This window comes from Periplaneta americana, chromosome 14 (assembly GCF_040183065.1).
Source record: "Periplaneta americana isolate PAMFEO1 chromosome 14, P.americana_PAMFEO1_priV1, whole genome shotgun sequence".
NCBI lineage: Eukaryota > Metazoa > Arthropoda > Insecta > Blattodea > Blattidae > Periplaneta > Periplaneta americana.
The window spans coordinates 69,312,191-69,332,383 of NC_091130.1; the positions used below are offsets into that span (position 1 = coordinate 69,312,191).

Below are 20,193 nucleotides of genomic sequence, written 5' to 3' on the forward strand. Positions count from 1 at the left end.
TTAAATTTTTTGTTTAGATTTGTATAAAATTTATACATTTAATGTTTCCAAATATTTTCTTTTTAAATCAGCAAACGCGAATGAACTATGTATGAAGGGCAAACAAAAAGATAAGTGAAAAGTAGGCACGTGACGTAAATAAATTTGCATTAATAAACATTGTTTAAGGCAGTAGTGTTCATTATTTTGTTAACTCCCTTGTATTAATATTACTTACATTTTTTAGTAACTTGTAACTTTAATTTCCGTACAAAAAATGTTGATAGTAAAAATGTACCATATTTTCGTGTGACATTTCTGGCAGGCTTATTTATAATTGTTCATGTTTTCTTATATTCTAAAACCGATACTAAGCTACAGTGTTATAATGACTTGAATGTGCTTATTTGTTAATGTGTAAGGTTGCTCCAAAAGAGAATTAACTTACATGGGGAAGGAGTTATCCACGAATTGTAATTAAATATATATATATATATATATATATATATATATATATATTTTCTCTCTCTCTCTCTCGTACGGAGGAGAGACCCGAAGACTTGCACTACAACCTGAAGCTTATTGTGCTTATCACTCCAGTTCTGTGAATAATATTTGTAGCCGAACGGCTACAAGGCCTACAGCATGCTGCACCGTGAACTGATCCTGGGCTGTGGTATGGGTGATGAATGTGATGATTAATGATGGCGAAATGAGTCCCAAGGTCCAAAGTTACCCAGCAATTCTGCTTCATTTGGTTGAGGGAAAACCCCTAACCAGGTAACTTGTCCCAGGATTTGAACCTGGGCCCGCTCATGTTATGGTCAGACGCGCTAACCGTTACTTCACAGCGGTGGACGTTATTTAAAATTTAGTTACTATTTTTTTTCGCAATCTTTGTCAATAATGGTGAAATAAATACTGTCATTCAAAAAAAAAAAACTTTCGGCACGTTAAATATTCAGGGTATCGTATTTTTTATATGAAACTGAAGATTGCTCAGGAATTATTTTAAAAAAGGCATAATCACGGTTTTACCGTGGTGCCGGTAACCTATATAATTTTCTTGAGAGTTTATTTAAATCCGTTATGAATGGGATAGAGAACGTGATTTGTTGCTATTGATTCTTATTAACTTCTATAGCAATTCCTTCTAAAAAGATTTTCCATTATATTATAACAACTTGTCTTGTCTTCTTCTAACTTAAAATTTATATTTACTGTATTTTCTATGTATTCCGTAAGTTCTGTCTATGTAATTCATTGTGTACATCAGTATTTTAGGGTCATATACATTTGGCAACATTGTTTATTTACGTTTAGCATCTTTGACCCTATTTCCGGGAATTCTTTGGGGGTGAACTCAATTAGTGGAATAGCAATAACAAGGTGTTTAAAGGGGGGGACGTAATCTTTATTGAAGAGCATTTATCGTATGAACCAATCACAAGCGAGAAATTGACGTCATTCATGTCTGGGGGATGAGTAGTTTTGAAAACAAGTTGTGTGTGGTGTTGTGATCCGGTGTGATATTTTTAATAGTATTTGCGGAAGATGGACTCATTGAGAGAACAGGTGATGATAAATCAGTTCGTTTTAGCAGCTGGTTGTGCACGAGAGCAGGCAAAACAGTTACTTCAAGCCGCACATTGGCAATTCGAGGTGAGATATTTGTAAACAAATGTGATTCGCAGACGAAAATGGCTGCTGATGTGTAAGCCTAATCACTCGTTAAGGTTGATGGCTTGGCGTGGTCAAGGGCTTGAAGGTCAGGCACTGAATAACGCAAGTCTAAATTGTTCACTGTCACCTTTACATTGTGGTTCATTTGTATACAATTGTTATTTTTAAGAGGAACCTGTGAGCATGTACATATGTCTACCTTTTACAATAAACTGAACTACAAATCTTCAAGAAATAATCTGATGTGTGATGTGAATTGATTTTTTTTATCAGAGTGACAAGTTCTTGAATATCAAACCCCCAATCTAAGATGCACAGTTATTTATGTAATATTTTATATATATCGCGAAAAGGAATAATTATAAATATATTGAAGTTTTGATTTTAGTTTACGTGTGAAATCCATAGATACATTTTACTACGACAGTTACTCATCAATCTATCTTTCTTGTAATTACATTGGACTCACTCATTTGCTTATTAAATTCAGAAATTTCCCTTGTGGAGCCTGAGATGATTTCCATAATTTTATTATAATGGTCAAGGTCGTTATGCAGACGGTTTCAACATGTGACATTTGACTGTCGCGAAAGGAAGTGTAGAGAATGAGAAATAGAAGATGAAAAACAGTGAATGGTATTAAAATGGGATTTATCTTACTGATATTAATTGCATCATCTCTGTAATTTATTGTTATTTGAAGTCTAAATAAAGCGACTTATATACAATCAGGTCAGATATTACAATGCCAATAGGCTTACTATAAATTGTTTTCGTATAAAGTTATTTGTGTTACTGCTTACTGTATGTGTGCTGGAAGGACGAAATTTGGCGAAATAAAATTAGGTGAATGTAGAGTATCCAACGCCCACTGAACGAATATTTCACTTTTATCACTGCCAATGTTGCGCTATAATCGTATATGCAAGGTAGGCTATAACAAAAACCTAAACTAACCAAACCTAACCTGTCAAAGAAGCAACAAGTTATACTAAATATGTGTAAAATTGGCCTATGTCTCTATAGTAGGCGGGACATAAGTAACATTGACCGCGTTTTATTTTGAAAGAAGAACTGTACAAATAACACTGTTATTATACTGTATAACGATTTCACCTTCATACAGAACAGTGATCGAAATACACCGTCCTCAATTCCAAACTTTAAATATTGTACAATACATAGAAATGTACAGGCCTAAAGACACCTCCTCAGTCACCAGATATCCTTTGAAAATCTAGGGAATAACTCATATTAAAAAAAGGTTGAAAACTGTTCTAAGAGATGAATGGAGAGTAAGATTAGTCAGACCATTATAAAATTAGAGCAAAGACGATCAGAGGCAGTATTAAAGTCAAAAGCATGTCAACAACAAAAACAACCAAGAGTGGAAAAATCATATTGTCTTCAGATAGCTGTGCCAATACTTTTTCCGTTCTTGTTTATAGAAGTTGTGAGATTATTGTAATTCTAACACAAGTTTGATAATATTGTTTATTTCTTCAGCTATATTTTACGTTGTGGTTTTTAAAATCAATTAAAACATTATGCAAATGTAACAGGAAAACACAATTTTTGTTCGTTATCCAGTGTACGAATTTTTACTTAGCATACTGTACCTATGTATTAAGCCTATAATATAAAGAATCGAGTAGCTACTTCAGCTTCCGGTGTAAACCGCTACATATCCGTTTATAAAAGGCGTGCATAAGATAGGAAATAGGCTGTTCAGAAACAATGGAATGATCATACGACTATATTAATGTAGGCCTACAGGAGCAGCGTCATTGGCGAGGTTTCTATGAGCTCACAGAACACCTAATACGGTGAGCTGGTGCCCAGATTTCTGTTTCCTATCCTCTCCTCCAAATCTATACAATTTCTTGAAATTCAACTAAAATTCCTTATTCAATTTACTCCTTAATTATTTTAGCTTAATAACTTTTCTGTAGAAATTACTTCACAACATCTCTTCCCTTTGTATAAAAATATCTATAAATTACTTCAAAACTTATTTAATTGTTAACTTCATCTTGTTTACAATAGTTTCACACTCGCATGGCAAATGGAAAATAAATCATACGCTAAGCTAATTGATACTAATACCAGTATTTAATATCATAAATAGTTGCCAACACCAGTAATAATAACTACTCAAAATAATTGTATGGTGTTGGTCATAATGAAGAAGAGGTGCACACCAAACCGAATGCCTTTCCCCGTCCAACTGAAATTACTGGCGCCGTTACTACAGGACAATGAGACAACTTTGGGGGAAATTTAATGTAGCCTAAGTACTATGAAAAAAAAACTTGTTTCACAGCCACATTGTGCACGAACTTCACAGGACATATCAAAAATTGAATTCCAATAGCTTCTGGTCAGATATCAGCTAATTCACAACCCGAGTGGGACTCGTTAGAATATGGTCATTATCGTATAAGTGTAGGACCTACGCTAGAAGCAAGCAGAGAATTACTAAAATAATTTTTTAATCAGACTAAACGCCACAATACTATTTACTTGTAATTTTACGCTAATTTATCTTATGAAAATAGGCCTATATAATTTAATTTTTTTTTTTTTTTTCATATGAGAGAACTATTACACGTAGACTTTGGAATATATTAAAGTCAAAAAATAAAATACCTATAAAGTTCTGAATACATTGTTAATTGTTTAGTCAACTGTCCGAAGACATATTTGGATCCCACAAGTGACACTATCAAGGCATCACTCAAGAGGCAACTAGGCCAGGAGGTAATGGAGTAGGTTGGCCAGTTCCTTCAAAATAAACAAAAAATGTACAATTTCTATGTAACGGTCTAGTCTTGTTTGTACACTTTGATGATATATTTACACTTTTGAAAAACAATATCTTTTAGTATAAACTTTCGACTTTATTACTACTTGGCATCTCCTTCTCATTCATATCTTACCAAGTTTTTACACTGTTCTGGTTTGATATTACCCAATTTTTCCCTCACTACACGTTTGAATTCCTCTATTGTTGTACGCTTCTGCTTTCTAACACTTCTTTTCAAGATTTCCAACAAATGTTCGATAGGGTTTAAGCCTGGTGATTGAGGAGGTGTTCGCAGTTGTTGGGATATGTTTCATACGAGCCAATTCTTATTGATTTGAGCTAACGTCTGTTGTTATTGTATTGTTGGAACATATACACAAGTGGCATCCCCATTTTTGTGCACTCTGCCTAATATTTGATCTTAAAATGTTATTGTACATATACTTATCCATAATCCCATCTTTGAATTCAATATTCCCCACACCATTTGCAGACATAAAGCCCCACCCCTAGGTAGGCCTAATATGTTGTTTCTGTCGTTATCTGTGTTGGGCTTTCTCCATATCCTGTGAATGCCATCGGAACCATAAAGATTTAAGTTATCTCCGTCTCATCTGACCAAATCACCCTGTTCCATAATTCCTCATCCTTACCAACATGTTCTTTATGGAAATCTAATCTTCGAGCTCAATTTGGCTCACTAATGTACGGCCTCTTTCGTCTCTTCTGCCATGGTACTCATTTTTCTACAACAAACGCCAGATAGTTTGATTATTGACCTTCGTGTTTGAAGACTCTTTAATCATGACTCGAATTTGTGGAACACTTATTCTTGGATTTTTGACAACTTGATTAACTATGAATCTCTAGTCATGTGCATTTAACAATTTTTGCTTGGTTTTTCTTGCCAAGTTATTCCAAGCTCTATGATTTCGAAATTTTTCTACACTGTGTTGCACTGCAGAATGTGTTTCATGCACTACTTTACTTCTTTTTTCTATACAAATAGCCCTTCAGAGCCAGGTGAACAATAACTTTCTTTAAATCGGAACTGATTTCCTTAAGACATTCCATCGTACACAATTCTCAATGACAGACTAACAGCAAGTGACCTCCACTGAAAGACAACCCTGTGCACACTGCATGTTTGTTTACTATGCATCTAAATGTAACTACCCTCTGTCTGTGGAGTAAGCGTACAAACAACAGTGTTGCATGAATTTCACGGAATATGTAGTTTTAAATTTTGAAGTAAGAAACAGGTGTTTGTAAATGAATTTTATTCATGTCACTGTGTTCGTGTTTAACTCATGAAATATTATGATTTTAATTTTATTGATATATTTTGAATTTTAAGGTCATTTCAAAGATTAGTTTAATAATATATGAGGTTACAAAGAACACTGTTATACACTGTGTATACAGACTCATTCCTTCAGCACCTTGTCGAAGATTATCGTATCTTTCAACATATCACTACAACCCAAGTGGTCCTTAATTTCCTTCAATAAAATGTAAAATTTCTATTCCAACCTCATTCATGCGCTCCCACACTAGTATAGAACCTCCGAAGTGTTTTATAGTTGGGAGTAAGGGTCTGTTTGTTAAAATCTTTGCTTTATTTCTCCATTCTCTCTCCTTTTCACCTGCGAAAAACACATAAATTTACTCTCATCTGTGAAGTTATACAATTTTTTTTTTTTTTTTTTTTGAAAACTGCAGCTCCTTATTTTCTGTTAATTTCATTCATATATTTTCTGCGAACAATTCTACCATTGTAATAATTAGGCCTAGGCCTATATGTAAAAAAAATTTTCTAACAGTCCAGTCAGAAGGAATCAAAATGCAGTATCAATCTTGCACCTATCTTTAGTGCGTTAATCTTTCCATTTGTTTTATTTCCCACATGTAATTGTCCTTCCATTATATTGATACATTTTTTGGATGCCCAGTTTCAAATTCTTTATAAATTGTCTAATTTATCAATACTTCTTTGTATACTAGATCGAGGCCTAGGCCTGCCTACAATCTCGGATATATTTACCAGTGTTCTACATTGTCTGTGTTCTTCACTAGCTTCTTTTATTCACGGTCCATTTTTCTGTGCAACAGTCCCTGGAGTACGTTTGCTCTGTGTAGTTTTTGAGGCAAACTGATGTTAAAAGGTTTTATTATCAACTCATCATTGCTTGTGCACATTACATTCTAGATTTCTAGAGATAATTAGATGCTATACTAGTACTTTCTGTGCCGCTATTTTTTAAGTATTTGCCCTTCTCACTAAATTTTCACACCAAAATTAAGCCATTTTATTTCATTTCTTTTATAAATCTGAAGAAATCTTACAGGAGGTAGAAATCGTGCTGTAAATTGCATAATTAAATACAGATAATCGCATTATTTTATATACGTTTTCAGCTTATGAATAATACTGTAGGTAGGATATGTACATGTGCGACTGCGTATGTGGCTTAACCACTAGTGCTCTGGTATTCCATCCAGGTGGCCCATGTTCAATCCCAGATCGGTTCGTGATAGAATTTGTAGTAGACACAACAGACGTTGCAAAGGGGCTTTTCTCAGGGCACTCCCGTTTCCCTGTTATTCCACTAACAGATTTCACCTTCTCATTTTATGTGTCATCTGCAATAGTAACAAATAAGTAGAGGTGAAATCTGGGGGACGAATAGTACGAGTTTCGGCCGATGTTGACACAGGATGGGACGTGGCTCTTTCAGGGCTGAGGCAGGATGTCCGATCTATCAGCTTGGGATTCACGAATGTCACCCAGGTCACCTATCGGACTCGGACAATCAACGCATATAGAGCACAGTAAGCCTAAATGCAAGGAACCGTCCCTGGTCCAGTCTTCCAAAAGCCAAGCCAAGGTATATATCTGTAGTGCTCGGGAAAAGTGACACAAGTCAGTTTCCACAAACCTTTTTTGATAATTTATTGACAACTTACGGAACATCAGTTCGCTTGGAAAAAAATGTATAGATATTCCTCCCATTACAATAATTCATACAGAAAAAAAATCAAATCGACATAAACCAGTGTAAGTTGTCAATAAATTATCAAAACAAGTTTGTGAAAACTGACTTATGTCACTTTTCCCAAGCACTGCAGATATGTGATGTTATGACTTTTTAATTTCACAGTACAGTGAAGTATGAGTTTTATGGCACGAGAATGACACACATTAGGTAGTTTCATTTCTGTTATTCTCGAGCTGGATGTTTCTGCCCCATACAATCCCACACTCCATACATAGCACTTCACTAGTCTCTTCCTTAATTCTTTTTCCAGAGGTCCGCAGAAGATACTCTTTTTTCTATTAAAAGCTTCCTTGGCGATTGCTATCCTATCCTCCAGTCTTTCCTATTTTCTGCCTTCCTCTTTGTCTCCGTATGTAATCCATATATCTTAATGTCGTCTATCATCTGATATCTTCTTATGCCACGATCTCTTCTCCCGTTCACCATTCCTTCCAGTGCATCCATCAATAGCCAGTTTCTTCTCAACCAGTGGCCCAGCCAATTCCTTTTCTTCTTTCTGATCGGTTTCAGCATCATTTTTTCTTAATCCACTCTTTCCAACACAGCTTTGTTTCTTACTCTGTGTATTTCAACGCTCCATCCTTCTCCATATCCACATTTCAAATGCTTCTATTCGCTTCTCCTCACTTCGTCGTAATGTCCATGTTTTTGCCCCATACCATTCTACACTTCACTAGTCTCTTCCTTAGTTCTTTCTCCAGAGGTTCGCAGAAGATGCTCCTTCTGTTAAAAGCTTCCTTTGCCATTGCTATTCTCCTTTTGACTTCTACAGGTGATTAATTCTCCTTTCTTCTATTCCATAGATCTACTATTGAAATTGTTCTGGGACCAGATTATGACAAGCCCAGTCAAATATATTTTTTAATCGGTTAGATTATTTAACGACGCTTATCATGTACTAGATTATTTTGCGTCAATGTAATTGGTGATAGGAAGATGGTATTTGGCGAGATGAGGCGAAGAATTCGCCATAAATTACCTGACATTCACCTTAAAGTTGGGGAGAACCTAGGGAAAAAACCCAACGAGGTAATAAGCCAAAGTGGGATTCGAACACACATCCAAGCGCAACTCCAGAACAGCATATAAACGCGCTGCTGTCAGAGCTACGTTGGCGACTGAACATACATGGCGTCACATCTGAAAAACGTTATTCTGTGTTTGTTGAATTTTGCAGCATTTATTAAGGTCTTTTGTTAAATAATGCAATGAATTTAATCATTTTTATTAAATTAAATCAATGGTAACTGTTACTTTTGCGATGCATAATTTTATTTTGTTCCAATTGTATCCTAAAAATATGTTTAATATGTATGGTTCTTTTTTATTTTCGGAACGAAATAATAATAATAATAATAATAATAATAAATTATTATTTACTTGGATTTAAATGCTTTGATTATGTTTGTTTCGGTAATCTTCGTAGATTTATGGAAGGAATTAGCAACGATAATCGAAACTGCACTGTAAAAACATCATGCTCGCCTTCTCATGTAATCCTGATTCGATCCCAGGCGCTTGTGAACAGAATAATGGTTAACAAGACTGAAGATGTAGGCAAATTCCGTTTGCCTCGTCATCTTCGCTTTCATTATCATCGTCCCAAGAAGTGGAGTTTGACCTTGGCAGCCGGCACAATACAACCTTCTGAGCCCTACTACGAAAGCGTACTTCAAAGCTGGTTCACAATAGACCGGGAACGGAAGCGGCGAGAACGGAAATAATGTTAAAATAAATGCATTTTAAATGTGAGCATTCACAATAGTTAATAAAATTGTAAATGCTCACATCTATTTTAACAATATTTCCGTTCTCGTTTCCGTTCCCGGTTTATTGTGAACTAGCCTTAAGAAGTGCCGTGTCTCACCATGTGGGCCTACGTAGCAGAACTTTGATTAGAGACAGATTGCAATTCCTAGTACAGATGGCAGGGATTTCAAGCAGTTTTCGAATTATCAGTATATGAAATCTGAAGGAAATTTGTGTTTTTAAAGTATCATTAGGCTAATAAAAATATGGTGTCATGAATGTGACTCTTACGTTTGATACTTTTCGTAACGATTCAGTTCCTTTTTCATGTTTGGAAAAGTATTCCCGTTTTCAAGAGACATACTAAATCATATGCTGTGTACCTAAATAGAGAATACGCTTTCGTTTTCTGTATTGCATACAAAGAACATTTTTATAGCCCATCAAAGGGTAACATGCCTGATTTCACATTAAAATAAAATTGTATGGTATAAGTTGATATAAGTCATTACTCGTTAATTTTGTATGTATGTATGTATGTATGTATGTATGTATTTACACTGCAAATGGGTATATATCCGGTGACAATGTAACTAATTACACTAATTTTTGCATAAGTTCATATTACATTGCAATTAGTTTATTGTAATCGTTTGTAATATTATTTTTGTATTTACGAAAATCAGTATTTGGAAGTGATATAAGTATTGAAATATATTAGTAGTTACCGGTACTGAGATTCTGTGCAATTTGAATATTCGGATAATATTAATTTATTTTCGGGAACATTTAAAACTTTTTTTCAAACATGGCTAATTAAGTAGCTACTTTTCACTGGCATTATATTCTGATTTCTCATTGTACATAAGATAGATACTGCTGTAAGCATTGTGTTTTGTTTGTGTATTATCTTTTGCAATGAAGCTATTTATGTGAAGAAGGTGCTTTTATGTACTTTCAAATAATATTTTTTTGTAGTGTAATAACCAGTAGTGCAGTAGAATCAGACTGTTGAAACGAAAGTTGTAAAACTATTTTGTATATTCTCCCACGCATAGAAACTGTGTTTAGGAACAGTTATTCTTAGGTTGATCATAATTACTTTGAGTGAAAGTGGGACTTTAATCACTTTCTTTAGGGAGAAAGTGGGATACCATGTTTTTCTAAAATCCATTATTTGTTTGATTTAAATTTAATCATACGATGGATATAGATACGAAAATGAAACGTAAATAACACTAAAAGAAAGAACAAATGTTAATAATTTCAAATTGTACTTGTTAAAATAGTATTATAGGAATAAGAAGAAATTAAATGCACTTTCAGATTCATTAATATTTAGCTCAAGTCAGAAACAGGCTTCTAAAGGGATTTATTCACTTCCTTTACTCCAATCATACTTAGCAGAAGTTGCTATTGCATTCAGCAACTCAAGTTTTGTAAGCGAATATGAATGAAAATTACTGCAGTTATATTCAGCCGTAGCTCTAAAACAAGGAAATTTCTTTTCAATAAATTTACATTGCCTCTTTGCCATTTTTATAAGGAGTAAAAGACATTTCTAATGTTCACTATAAACACGCATTAAATTGATTAAAACCCTAGCTGAACTTAACTGAACAAGAAAAAAGGTAAATAAATCTCGAATATTATTGTTCTGTCTATAAACAAAATAGATTGCATCAATCTAAATATTGCTATCATTAATAGATATAATCTATAGTATAGAGAAATATCTTCTTTGTCGACAGTAAACTTATGCCAAAAATCGGGACAAAAGCCTATTTATTGAAAAAAAAAATCGGGACAGGTTTTTCAAGGCTCAAATCCCCATCAATCGGGACGAATGATCACCCAAGTTACTCCCAACTCTTTAACCTACTTTTACGAGATAGCCTATAGTATTTTGTAATGATTCTTCTGTGTTAAAGGCTTAAAAACTTCCAATTGAACGGACAACAAAGAAGTAGAAACATTTCTGTAAAAAATAATTTCTTTTCGAACATATAGTAGTTTTTCCTTTGATACATATTATACCATTTCATTTGTCAGTTTATTATACACGTTAAAAATCACGAAAGAAATTGCCACATTTGATATCGATTGATTCATTCATTCATAGTATTCTGCCCAAGGGCAGGTCTTTCACTGCAGACTCAGCGTTCTCCAATCTTTCCTATTTTCTGCCTTCCTATTTGTCTCTGCATATGATCCATATATCTTAATGTCATATATCATCTGATATCTTCTTCTGCCCCGAACTCTTCTCCCGTTCACATTCCTTCCAGTACATCCTTCAGTAAGCAGTTTCTTCTCAGCCAATGACCCAGCAAATTTCTTTTCCTTCTCCTGATCAGTTTTAGCATCATTCTTCCTTCACCCACTCTTTCCAACACAGCTTCATTTCTTATTTTGTTTGTCCACTTACACGTTTCAGTCTTCTCCATATTCACATTTCAATGCTTCTAATCACTTCTCTTCACTTCGTTTTGTGTCCATGTTTCTGCCACATACAATGCCAAACTCCACACAAAGCACTTCACTAGTTTCTTTCTTACAATTATTTTTCCAGAGATCCGCAGAAGATGCTCTTTTTTTCTGTTTAAAGCTTCCTTGACCATTGCTATCCTTCTTTTGACTTCCTGGGAGCAGCTCATGCTATTGCATATAGTACATCCCAAATATTTGAAGCTGTTCACTTGCTCTACTGCCTCACTTAGAATTTGCAATTTTACTTTCTTTAGTTTTCTTCCTATGACCATGATCTTCGTTTCATTTGCATTTACCTTCATCCAGGGGCGGTTTTTCGGGTGAAGCTCGTGAAGCGGCGCTTCACCTGTTTACTAAGCGCAACTTCACTTATTTACAAGTATTTTAATATTTTATTTTATTTCACTTAATTTTTGTCGTTTACGTTCTGCGTTGTGATATGTTCTGCACTTAGGTATTCTGCATTATGGAACACTACTTCCATTGTCACTAGTGGTTGGCGCAGAGTGGGGAAGGGTGACAATTGCAGCTATATCCCTCTTTCAGAGGTAGAGCTTCTCAATGTGCGGATTTGTTTACGGGTAACCATGGCAACGAACCCTTGTAAGATTTCTATAGAGCCTGTTTGCGAGGGTACCTGAATCGCTGACAAAACATTTCTCTTGTAGCTGCAAACGTTCTTATAGCCTCCTGGCTTGACTCTTTTGAAAGGAAAATAACGGCACGCGAATACGAGATAAAATTCCTTGTCTTTCACAGTGTCCACACTTCTTTGTGCCTGTTAATTTCAGTTTGTGAGACGTGTGAATAGAGTGACTGTGTTGTCTTGTTGCGAAAACGATATATTAGAAGATTAAGTTAACTAAGCAGTTATTTATTTTAGTGATAGTTTTATAATTATTTTTAAAAGTGAAGACTCAAATATTTTTATTAACAACTAGGAATGTATTCTATAAACGATATAGTGTGTAGCGTGTTACAGACACCATTTTCGCGATGGACTGAAGGTGATGAAAGAGATTTATTGTTACCGGGAAACCACCGGCGTGGCTCAGTCGGTTGAGGCGCTTGCCTACTGGTCTGAAGTTGCGCTCGGGCGCGGGTTCTATCCCCGTTTGGGCTGATTACCTGGTTGGGTGTTTTTCGAGGTTTTCCCCAACTGTAAGGTGAATGTCAGGTAATCTGTGACGAATCCTCGGCCTCATCTCGCTATCACCAATCTCATCGACGCTAAATAACCTCGTAGTTGATACAGCGTCGTTAAATAACCGACTAAAATAAAAAGAATTGTTAGCGGGGAAACCAACACTTGTTATTAATATATCGGCAAAAAAGCTGAAAAGGATAGGTACGAGATCTTACACCAAACATTTTGAAAGTGCGTAGTACAGTGAATATCAGTGGCTGTACGGTAGTTATTTGGAAAAATTGTTTTGTTGGCTCTGTTTGTTAGTTGGAATAAAAAAATCTGCATGGAACTCGGATGAATTTTGTGAAAACAGATGAAGTTTGTGAGTTTTTTTTTTTTTTTTTTTGAAAAAGCTAAAGAAAGCGGTGAATTTTCAGGGCGGAATTATGTTAAGCTGTCAGAAGGTGAACTTTTTCAGAAGTACACACAATTATTTTTGAAATACGTGACGTCATTTTTATGCAAGTTAACACTAGATATCAAGGCACTGAAGAGCTTCAGTTTTGCTCTTTTGCCAATACTTCAAAATTTCTTCAGTATTCGAATATTTTTCCTTCTAATGCTCTTGCTACAAGACTTTCCCAAATTTGTTGAAAGTAAGTCATTTGAAAACACTACTAGAACTTCTTTATGTATATCATGAGTACCAGATCATTTCCCCTGATACAAGTACTAAAACGTGTAAGAGAAAACAAAGACGTATTGAAGAAACCTATGGGTTCTTTTCCCTTATTGTGACATTACTGTCAACAAAGCGTTTCAGTGGAGCGAAGTTTTACTGCACTCAACCGCAAAAAAGACAAATCTTCGCAATTCAATGGCACAAGGAAGATTAACATCATTGGCGTGCATCTCCAGTCACAAGGACTTATTACATGATCTGACTGAGAAGCAGCCATTTCATGACGACATCATTGATAAATTCTCCATTCGTAGAGACAGACGAATCAATTTAATCTACAAAAATAGGTAAGTCGTACATCATGTCCCTCAATAAAAGAGCTTCACCAACTTTTCAGGTTGCGAGCCGCCACTGCCTTCATCCCATACAGCTCACAGCTCTCATGTAGCTCCAGTAGCATATCCCTTAGTATCATCTCCTTTTTTGCTAACAACGCCATATCATCAGCAAATCTTTTGCACTTTGTTCTTATTTCACCTACTATCACTCCTCCCATGTTCTGAAAACAGTTCTTCACTAAATCCTCCAAGTAGATACTGAACAGGCTTGGTGATAAACGGCATCCTTGATACTCCTCTCCTTATTTCACTTTCTTCTGACATTTCTTCCCCTGTCCTGACTTTGACTTGTTGTTTCATATAAAGATTACTTAACAGCCTTCTCTCTATCCAATCCACACCAGTTTTCTTTAGGATCCCCATCAGTTTATTCCAGTCCACTCTGTCAAAAACCTTTTCTAAGTCTACATAAATACTACATACACATCTTTATTCCTTTCTAGGTATCTTACGCCGATTGTTCTTAGCAGTTCAATTGCATCTCTCGTACCTTTTTCCTTCCTGAATCCAAACTGTTCTTCCATCTTAGAATATAATCGTCGATTCAGTATTTGCAGAAGAATCTTCTTCCGAGTGTGATATTAGCTGATAGTCCTAAACTCGTTACATTTCTTGACATTTTTCTTCGGTATTGGCAGCAACACTGTCTCCGTAACATATTCAGGCCATTCGCCTTTCTCATATATTTCGTTGCATAATGATAGAATTTCCTTCTTGTCTTCACTCAGGCATTTCACTAATTCAATGGGGATTCCATCAACTCCTGTTGCTTTCCCATTCTTCATTTCCCTAAGCAGCCACCGGCGTGGCTCAGTCGATTAAGGCGCTTGCCTGCCTGTCTGAACTTGCGCTCGGGCGCGGATTCGATCCCCGCTTGGGCAGATTACCTGGTTGGGTTTTTCCGAAGTTTTTCCCAACCGCAAGGTGAATGCCAGGTAATCTATGGCGAATCCTTGCCTCATCTCGTCAAATACCATCTCGCTATCACCAATCTCATCGACGCTAAATAACCTAGTAATTGATACAGTGTCGTTAAATAACCAATTAAAAAATTTCCCTAAGTGCTAGTTCAACTTCTTTCCTAAAAATAGAAAACCCTTTTTCATCTTCTGATACGTATTTTATAGCTAACTCAGCTGGACGGTTCCCCATCTCATAAACTCTTCTACATATTTCGTCCATGTGTTCAGTATTCCTTGTTTGTCAGTTATTTTTAATTTCCGATTTCGTCCTCTATTAACTACATGGATTTGCTGTTCTTATTTGTGAAGTCCAAACATTTTACTTTGCGATAAATTAAATCATATCTTCCTTTTCTCTCTAGATCTTCTATATCTTTACATATCTCTTTCATCTAGTCTTCCTTCGCCTTATCGGTTTCTCTTCTTAGTTTTGTAGTTTCTCGTACCTTCTTCTGTGTTAATGTTTTCCCATTTTCTCCTATCCTCTATCTTCTCCAAAATTTTCCCTATGACCCAAGGTTTCATAATTCTCACACCTTTTCTGTATCGTATTAAATCGTCAAATAATGGAAAAGAAGTCGCTTTTACATTGACAGTGTGCCCAAAGTTCTTCGGTATCAATAATGCAGAAAGAGTAAGTACTATATTTTTGTGGAAATCTCTATTTTTTTTTTTGCAGCAACACTTTACTTCTCTTTCTTTATGTGCCGTATAATGAGAAAGAAGACAAAGTTTAACCCTTTTATTTCTCATGTAATTTAATTTAATTTTTTTCATGATTTTAGAGAATCTTGAACACCTAAATGCCAAAATTAAAACTAGATTCGCTTGGAATGCGTGCTGAAGAAAGTTATGTTACACTTCTCTATTTCACAACTCCTATATATGATAGGTTTTTCATTTATCTGTTAGAGTTTTACTTTTAGTCCCACATCTGACCTTAGTAGAGCATAAACGATTGGCAGGATTCTCGTTTCTTCTGGTATTGATGCCAAGTTGAATGGGGAACTCCTATACATTGAAATCCAAGTAGGCTTTTCTTGCATCCGCTGTGAAATGAGTTGCGTGTCGATTGTGCTGCCAGGCTATGCCGGTTCCATCCGCCTCACCACGCATTTCTCTCCAGCTAACAAATCCAAATATCATACCTCTGATGGTGATCTGACATACTTTATAGGTCCCCTTACTCATCATTTCCTCGCCAAAGATGAGATGGGGGATTTCGATTTCTCTCTGCAGATCTATGAGTCGTCTACTCATCGCTATCTTGCAACCTTTGGACGAACCACAAGGTACATCTGTTGCGGCAGACGATCAATCCAACTTCGAACAAACCCAAGTAGTATCTTGTTTTCCGAAACATATTAGTAAAAGGGGAAATTGTGTAGAGTGGTGGTAGAATGAAGGGAGAGAATGAGAGAACCCCGAACTTCCAATTTTTGCCCACTACAAATACAACTCCTTCATTACCGGGAGTTGAACTTTGGTCATCTTAAACCAGCGCTCTGTCAGCTGAGCTACTAAAGCGGCCGACTACCGAAAGTGGGGTCAGCACGACGCCAGCTCTCCACCCATATTAACACAGGTTATCACATTAGCAATGAACAAACATGGTATTTTGTTCTGTACCCTAGGCAAGAGTCCAAATCATCCTGAAACCGAAAATCGCTTTTTTTGAAATTTTTGTTTGTATGTCTGTCTGGATGTTTGTTACCTTTTCACGCGATAATGGCTGAACGGATTTCGATGAAAATTGGAATATAAATTAAGTTCGTTGTAACTTAGATTTTAGGCTATATTACCTACATTCAAAATACTTTATTTAAAAGGGGGGTTATAAGGGGGCCTGAATTAAATAAATCGAAATATCTCGCTTATTATTGGTTTCTGTGAAAAATGTTACATAACAAAAGTTTCTTTAAAAATGATTTCCGATAAGTTTTATTCCAAACAAAATTTTGATAGGACTGATTTTAAGGATATACAAGAATTTTAAAATAACAATACAATACATTTGACAGCCGGCCGCCTCGGATTATAGCGTCGTTGTTCCGTAACTCCCATGTGCAAAATATAAAATTTTTCAGTAGGAAGAAAAAACAGATTTATTCATTCTATGGCAGTGGTACATATGAGTTCGTGAATTGTTACATTTTCGAAAGAAAGAAATATAATTACATATAGGAGACTGTATTATTTGCTGTATAACTATTTAAGTTATTTAATAGAGCAAAAATCTGAAAATTGATATGTCACATCTTAGGAGGTAATGCAGGAACGACGTCGATGACTATAATGGAATAAAAACAAATGACTCCGTCTATTTAAGGCGGCCTTGACGTTTATGAATATTAATATGCAGAGAATATTTGTGTGTTTGTATGAAGTAATCTCAGAAGCTAATTTGGATAATTCCTTCACTATTTGAAATTTGTAGTTTCTCTAGATGGTTGTAATACTACAAATGAGGACTGAGGTAAGATGAAAATAGATCTTTACGCACAGAAAACTTGATATTCTGTCGAAACATTGTATAACTTGATTTTTGCAACTTTATTTGGTCCACATAAAATACTCTAATTTTATACACTTAAATTTCTTTTTGTTCACAGAACATAATGGTTAAAGAGTTTTGTCATAAAGATGAATATTTTTACTGGACCATACAACCCATAATAAATAAGCATTTTACCATAGACCTCAATGGAGCTGAATTATTTTAAAAGTGTCACGAAATGGCGTTCCTGCGCTCATAATTTACCCATATTCGTTTCCTGTGTCTCTTAAAGTAATATTTATGTAGGGTACCTCATTTCTTTATTTGCATAAACACTGACATACAACCGAGCGAGTTGGCTCAGACAGTAGCGTTTGAGACACGCATTCGGGAGGTCCCGGGTACAAATCCCGTGGCCGACCAATCTGACTGGGGTTTTTCATGATTTCCCTTAGTCATAAAGGCAAATGCTGGATTGGAAAGATACATATCATGATTCATCACCGCCCCAATTATCAATACTAAAAACATTAATCAAAGTCTATAATCGGTTGCATGAACACAAGCCATCTACAACACACAATAGAAACAGGAACTCGACAAGAGTAAAAACGGCCTACTCATATACCCACACATTCTAAACACGCGACATGACCACAGATGTTAAGACATGAATAAAATAAACTTAAAAAAAAAATGCACAGTAAGGTTAACATAAAAATTATTTTTGTACACAATCAACTCTATTAATTTGGAGTGATTTAATTAAAGGATGCATTCAAGACTAATTTAGAAAAATGTTAAACGAATTATCCTTGCATCAAAAACGGATGTTCTCTGAACCAAATGATCATAGTTTAATTATTTGCATGTAATAACAATTAAGAAACATGTTAAAGGAATTATCATTGCACCAAATGAGTGGTCTCTGGACCAAAATGATCGCATTTTAATTATTTAAATACAATTTAAATTAAGTAACATACGATTTATCCTTCTATCAAACACGAATGTTCCCTGGACCAGATGTCCTATATTAATTATGTAATTACTTTATATTTATTTCTAACAAGTGCAGCGGAGCGGCTAGTATAAAATATAATTTTTGTTATTTGTGCACTAGTTACCTTCCACAGTTGTGTAAGGGAATTGCTGAATCAGTGTACTGTATATTGGTATTTTGGGTATGTAGGTAGACTGTAAAATAGAATTGAATTGTTACATCAGAAACTTTTTTTTTTGTCTGATCTGCTAAACACACCTGCTCCGTCAGTGTACTTCGGTTCCAATACATCTATTATCTTGCACTGATATTATTATTATTATTATTATTATTATTATTATTATTATTATTATTATTATTATTAGTACTACTACTACTACAAATACTACTACCACCACCACTAATGTTACTTATTATTGTTCCAGACTGCGTTAAGCATATTTTTCCAAGAAGCGGCAATTACGAGTACGCCTCAAGGACCAGGGACACATTTTGGTCAGGTGAGTGAAAGTTGTTCTGTTTTAGAATTTGTCTTACTCGTAATTATATTTGTCAATTTCAAGTACTGTAGGTCAGTAGATATACGTGTTGTACGTTTAAGAGACAGATCCATTGTGAGAATTGCTGGAGGGAATAAGAATGATTTCCTACCGCTCTTAGAATTTTTACAACGTCCCAAATAAAGGTAGTGACGAGGTTCAAATAAATTGAGTTACTTACGCCCAAGGGAGATACTTTCACCTCACATTTCTGTTGAAATGTAATGTGTACGATATCAATAAAATCGGAATGTACGCAAAATTAAACTTACTTTTAGACAAGTGATTTAGTCACATATGTGGCTACAAGCAATAATTGATTTCTTGTGGGTAATAATGATAATTTTTACTATAATAAATACAAACTGAGGACATAACATAATAATGAAGTTATTTACGATATAGTATCGTAACGTATCTTATTACAGTATGAGGTAGAAAAATTTTAATGTTAAACGAGGTCGAGTTTGATAACTCATCGAGTATAGCAATATATATTACGATACGCCTGCAACGTTTTATCCGCTTTAAAATTTCATTATTCCACTTTCCACTATTGAATCTACAATTTTGACGTTTCATTATATTTGACTCTCTCTCTCTGGAAAGAAAGGCGACATGATTTTTGTTTGTAAAGCTATTATTGAATTTATGTTAGTTAATGGTAACTAAGTTACTATAAACAAATTAGTAAAAGACATTTTCATTTTCTGTCATAATTGTTTCATCATTGTAAATAAAAATATTTTAAATGTGAGAAGAATATTAACTGTATAGTTTCGATATCTGGACTCATTTCAACAAATTGTAAAAATTTAACTATACAACAATGAAATAAATGAATTACTTTTCATCTACTTCAGTGTGTGCTTCACTTCGTCACACTAGTGTGGCAAGGCCTCTCATTGCACTTTTATAAATGTAGAGTATTTTGACATTACGTAACAAACGCGGATACAATTTGTTGTGCAATCCTAACATTATAAACGTGTGTCTCTGTATGTGTGTGTGTGTTTTTTTTATCATACAACATGTTTCATTACACAATGTAATACTACATGCCTTGGTTATCTTATATAAATATTTTTCTTAATTGTGTACCTATGCAATAATAACAGTTAATGTTTTAAAGGTTAGGGAAATTTTATAATTGATGTTGATAAATAATATTGTTGTAGTCAAGAAAATAAAATATAAACAGATCCCTTATCTTATCA

At 34.9% G+C, this 20,193-nt stretch overlaps 1 protein-coding gene across 1 annotated transcript in view; it reads left to right on the forward strand.

Annotated features, from left to right (window-relative positions):
- Positions 1-1,436: 1,436 nt before the first annotated feature.
- The window catches only part of LOC138713419 (UBA-like domain-containing protein 1), a 77,162-nt gene continuing 58,405 nt past the window's right edge, over positions 1,437-20,193 (forward strand). Inside the window, exons 1-2 of the mRNA XM_069845509.1 lie at positions 1,437-1,641; positions 18,863-18,937. Of these exons, the coding sequence (XP_069701610.1) occupies positions 1,534-1,641; positions 18,863-18,937 (183 nt within the window). The 5' untranslated portion in view covers positions 1,437-1,533. The remainder of the gene's footprint in view (positions 1,642-18,862; positions 18,938-20,193) is intronic.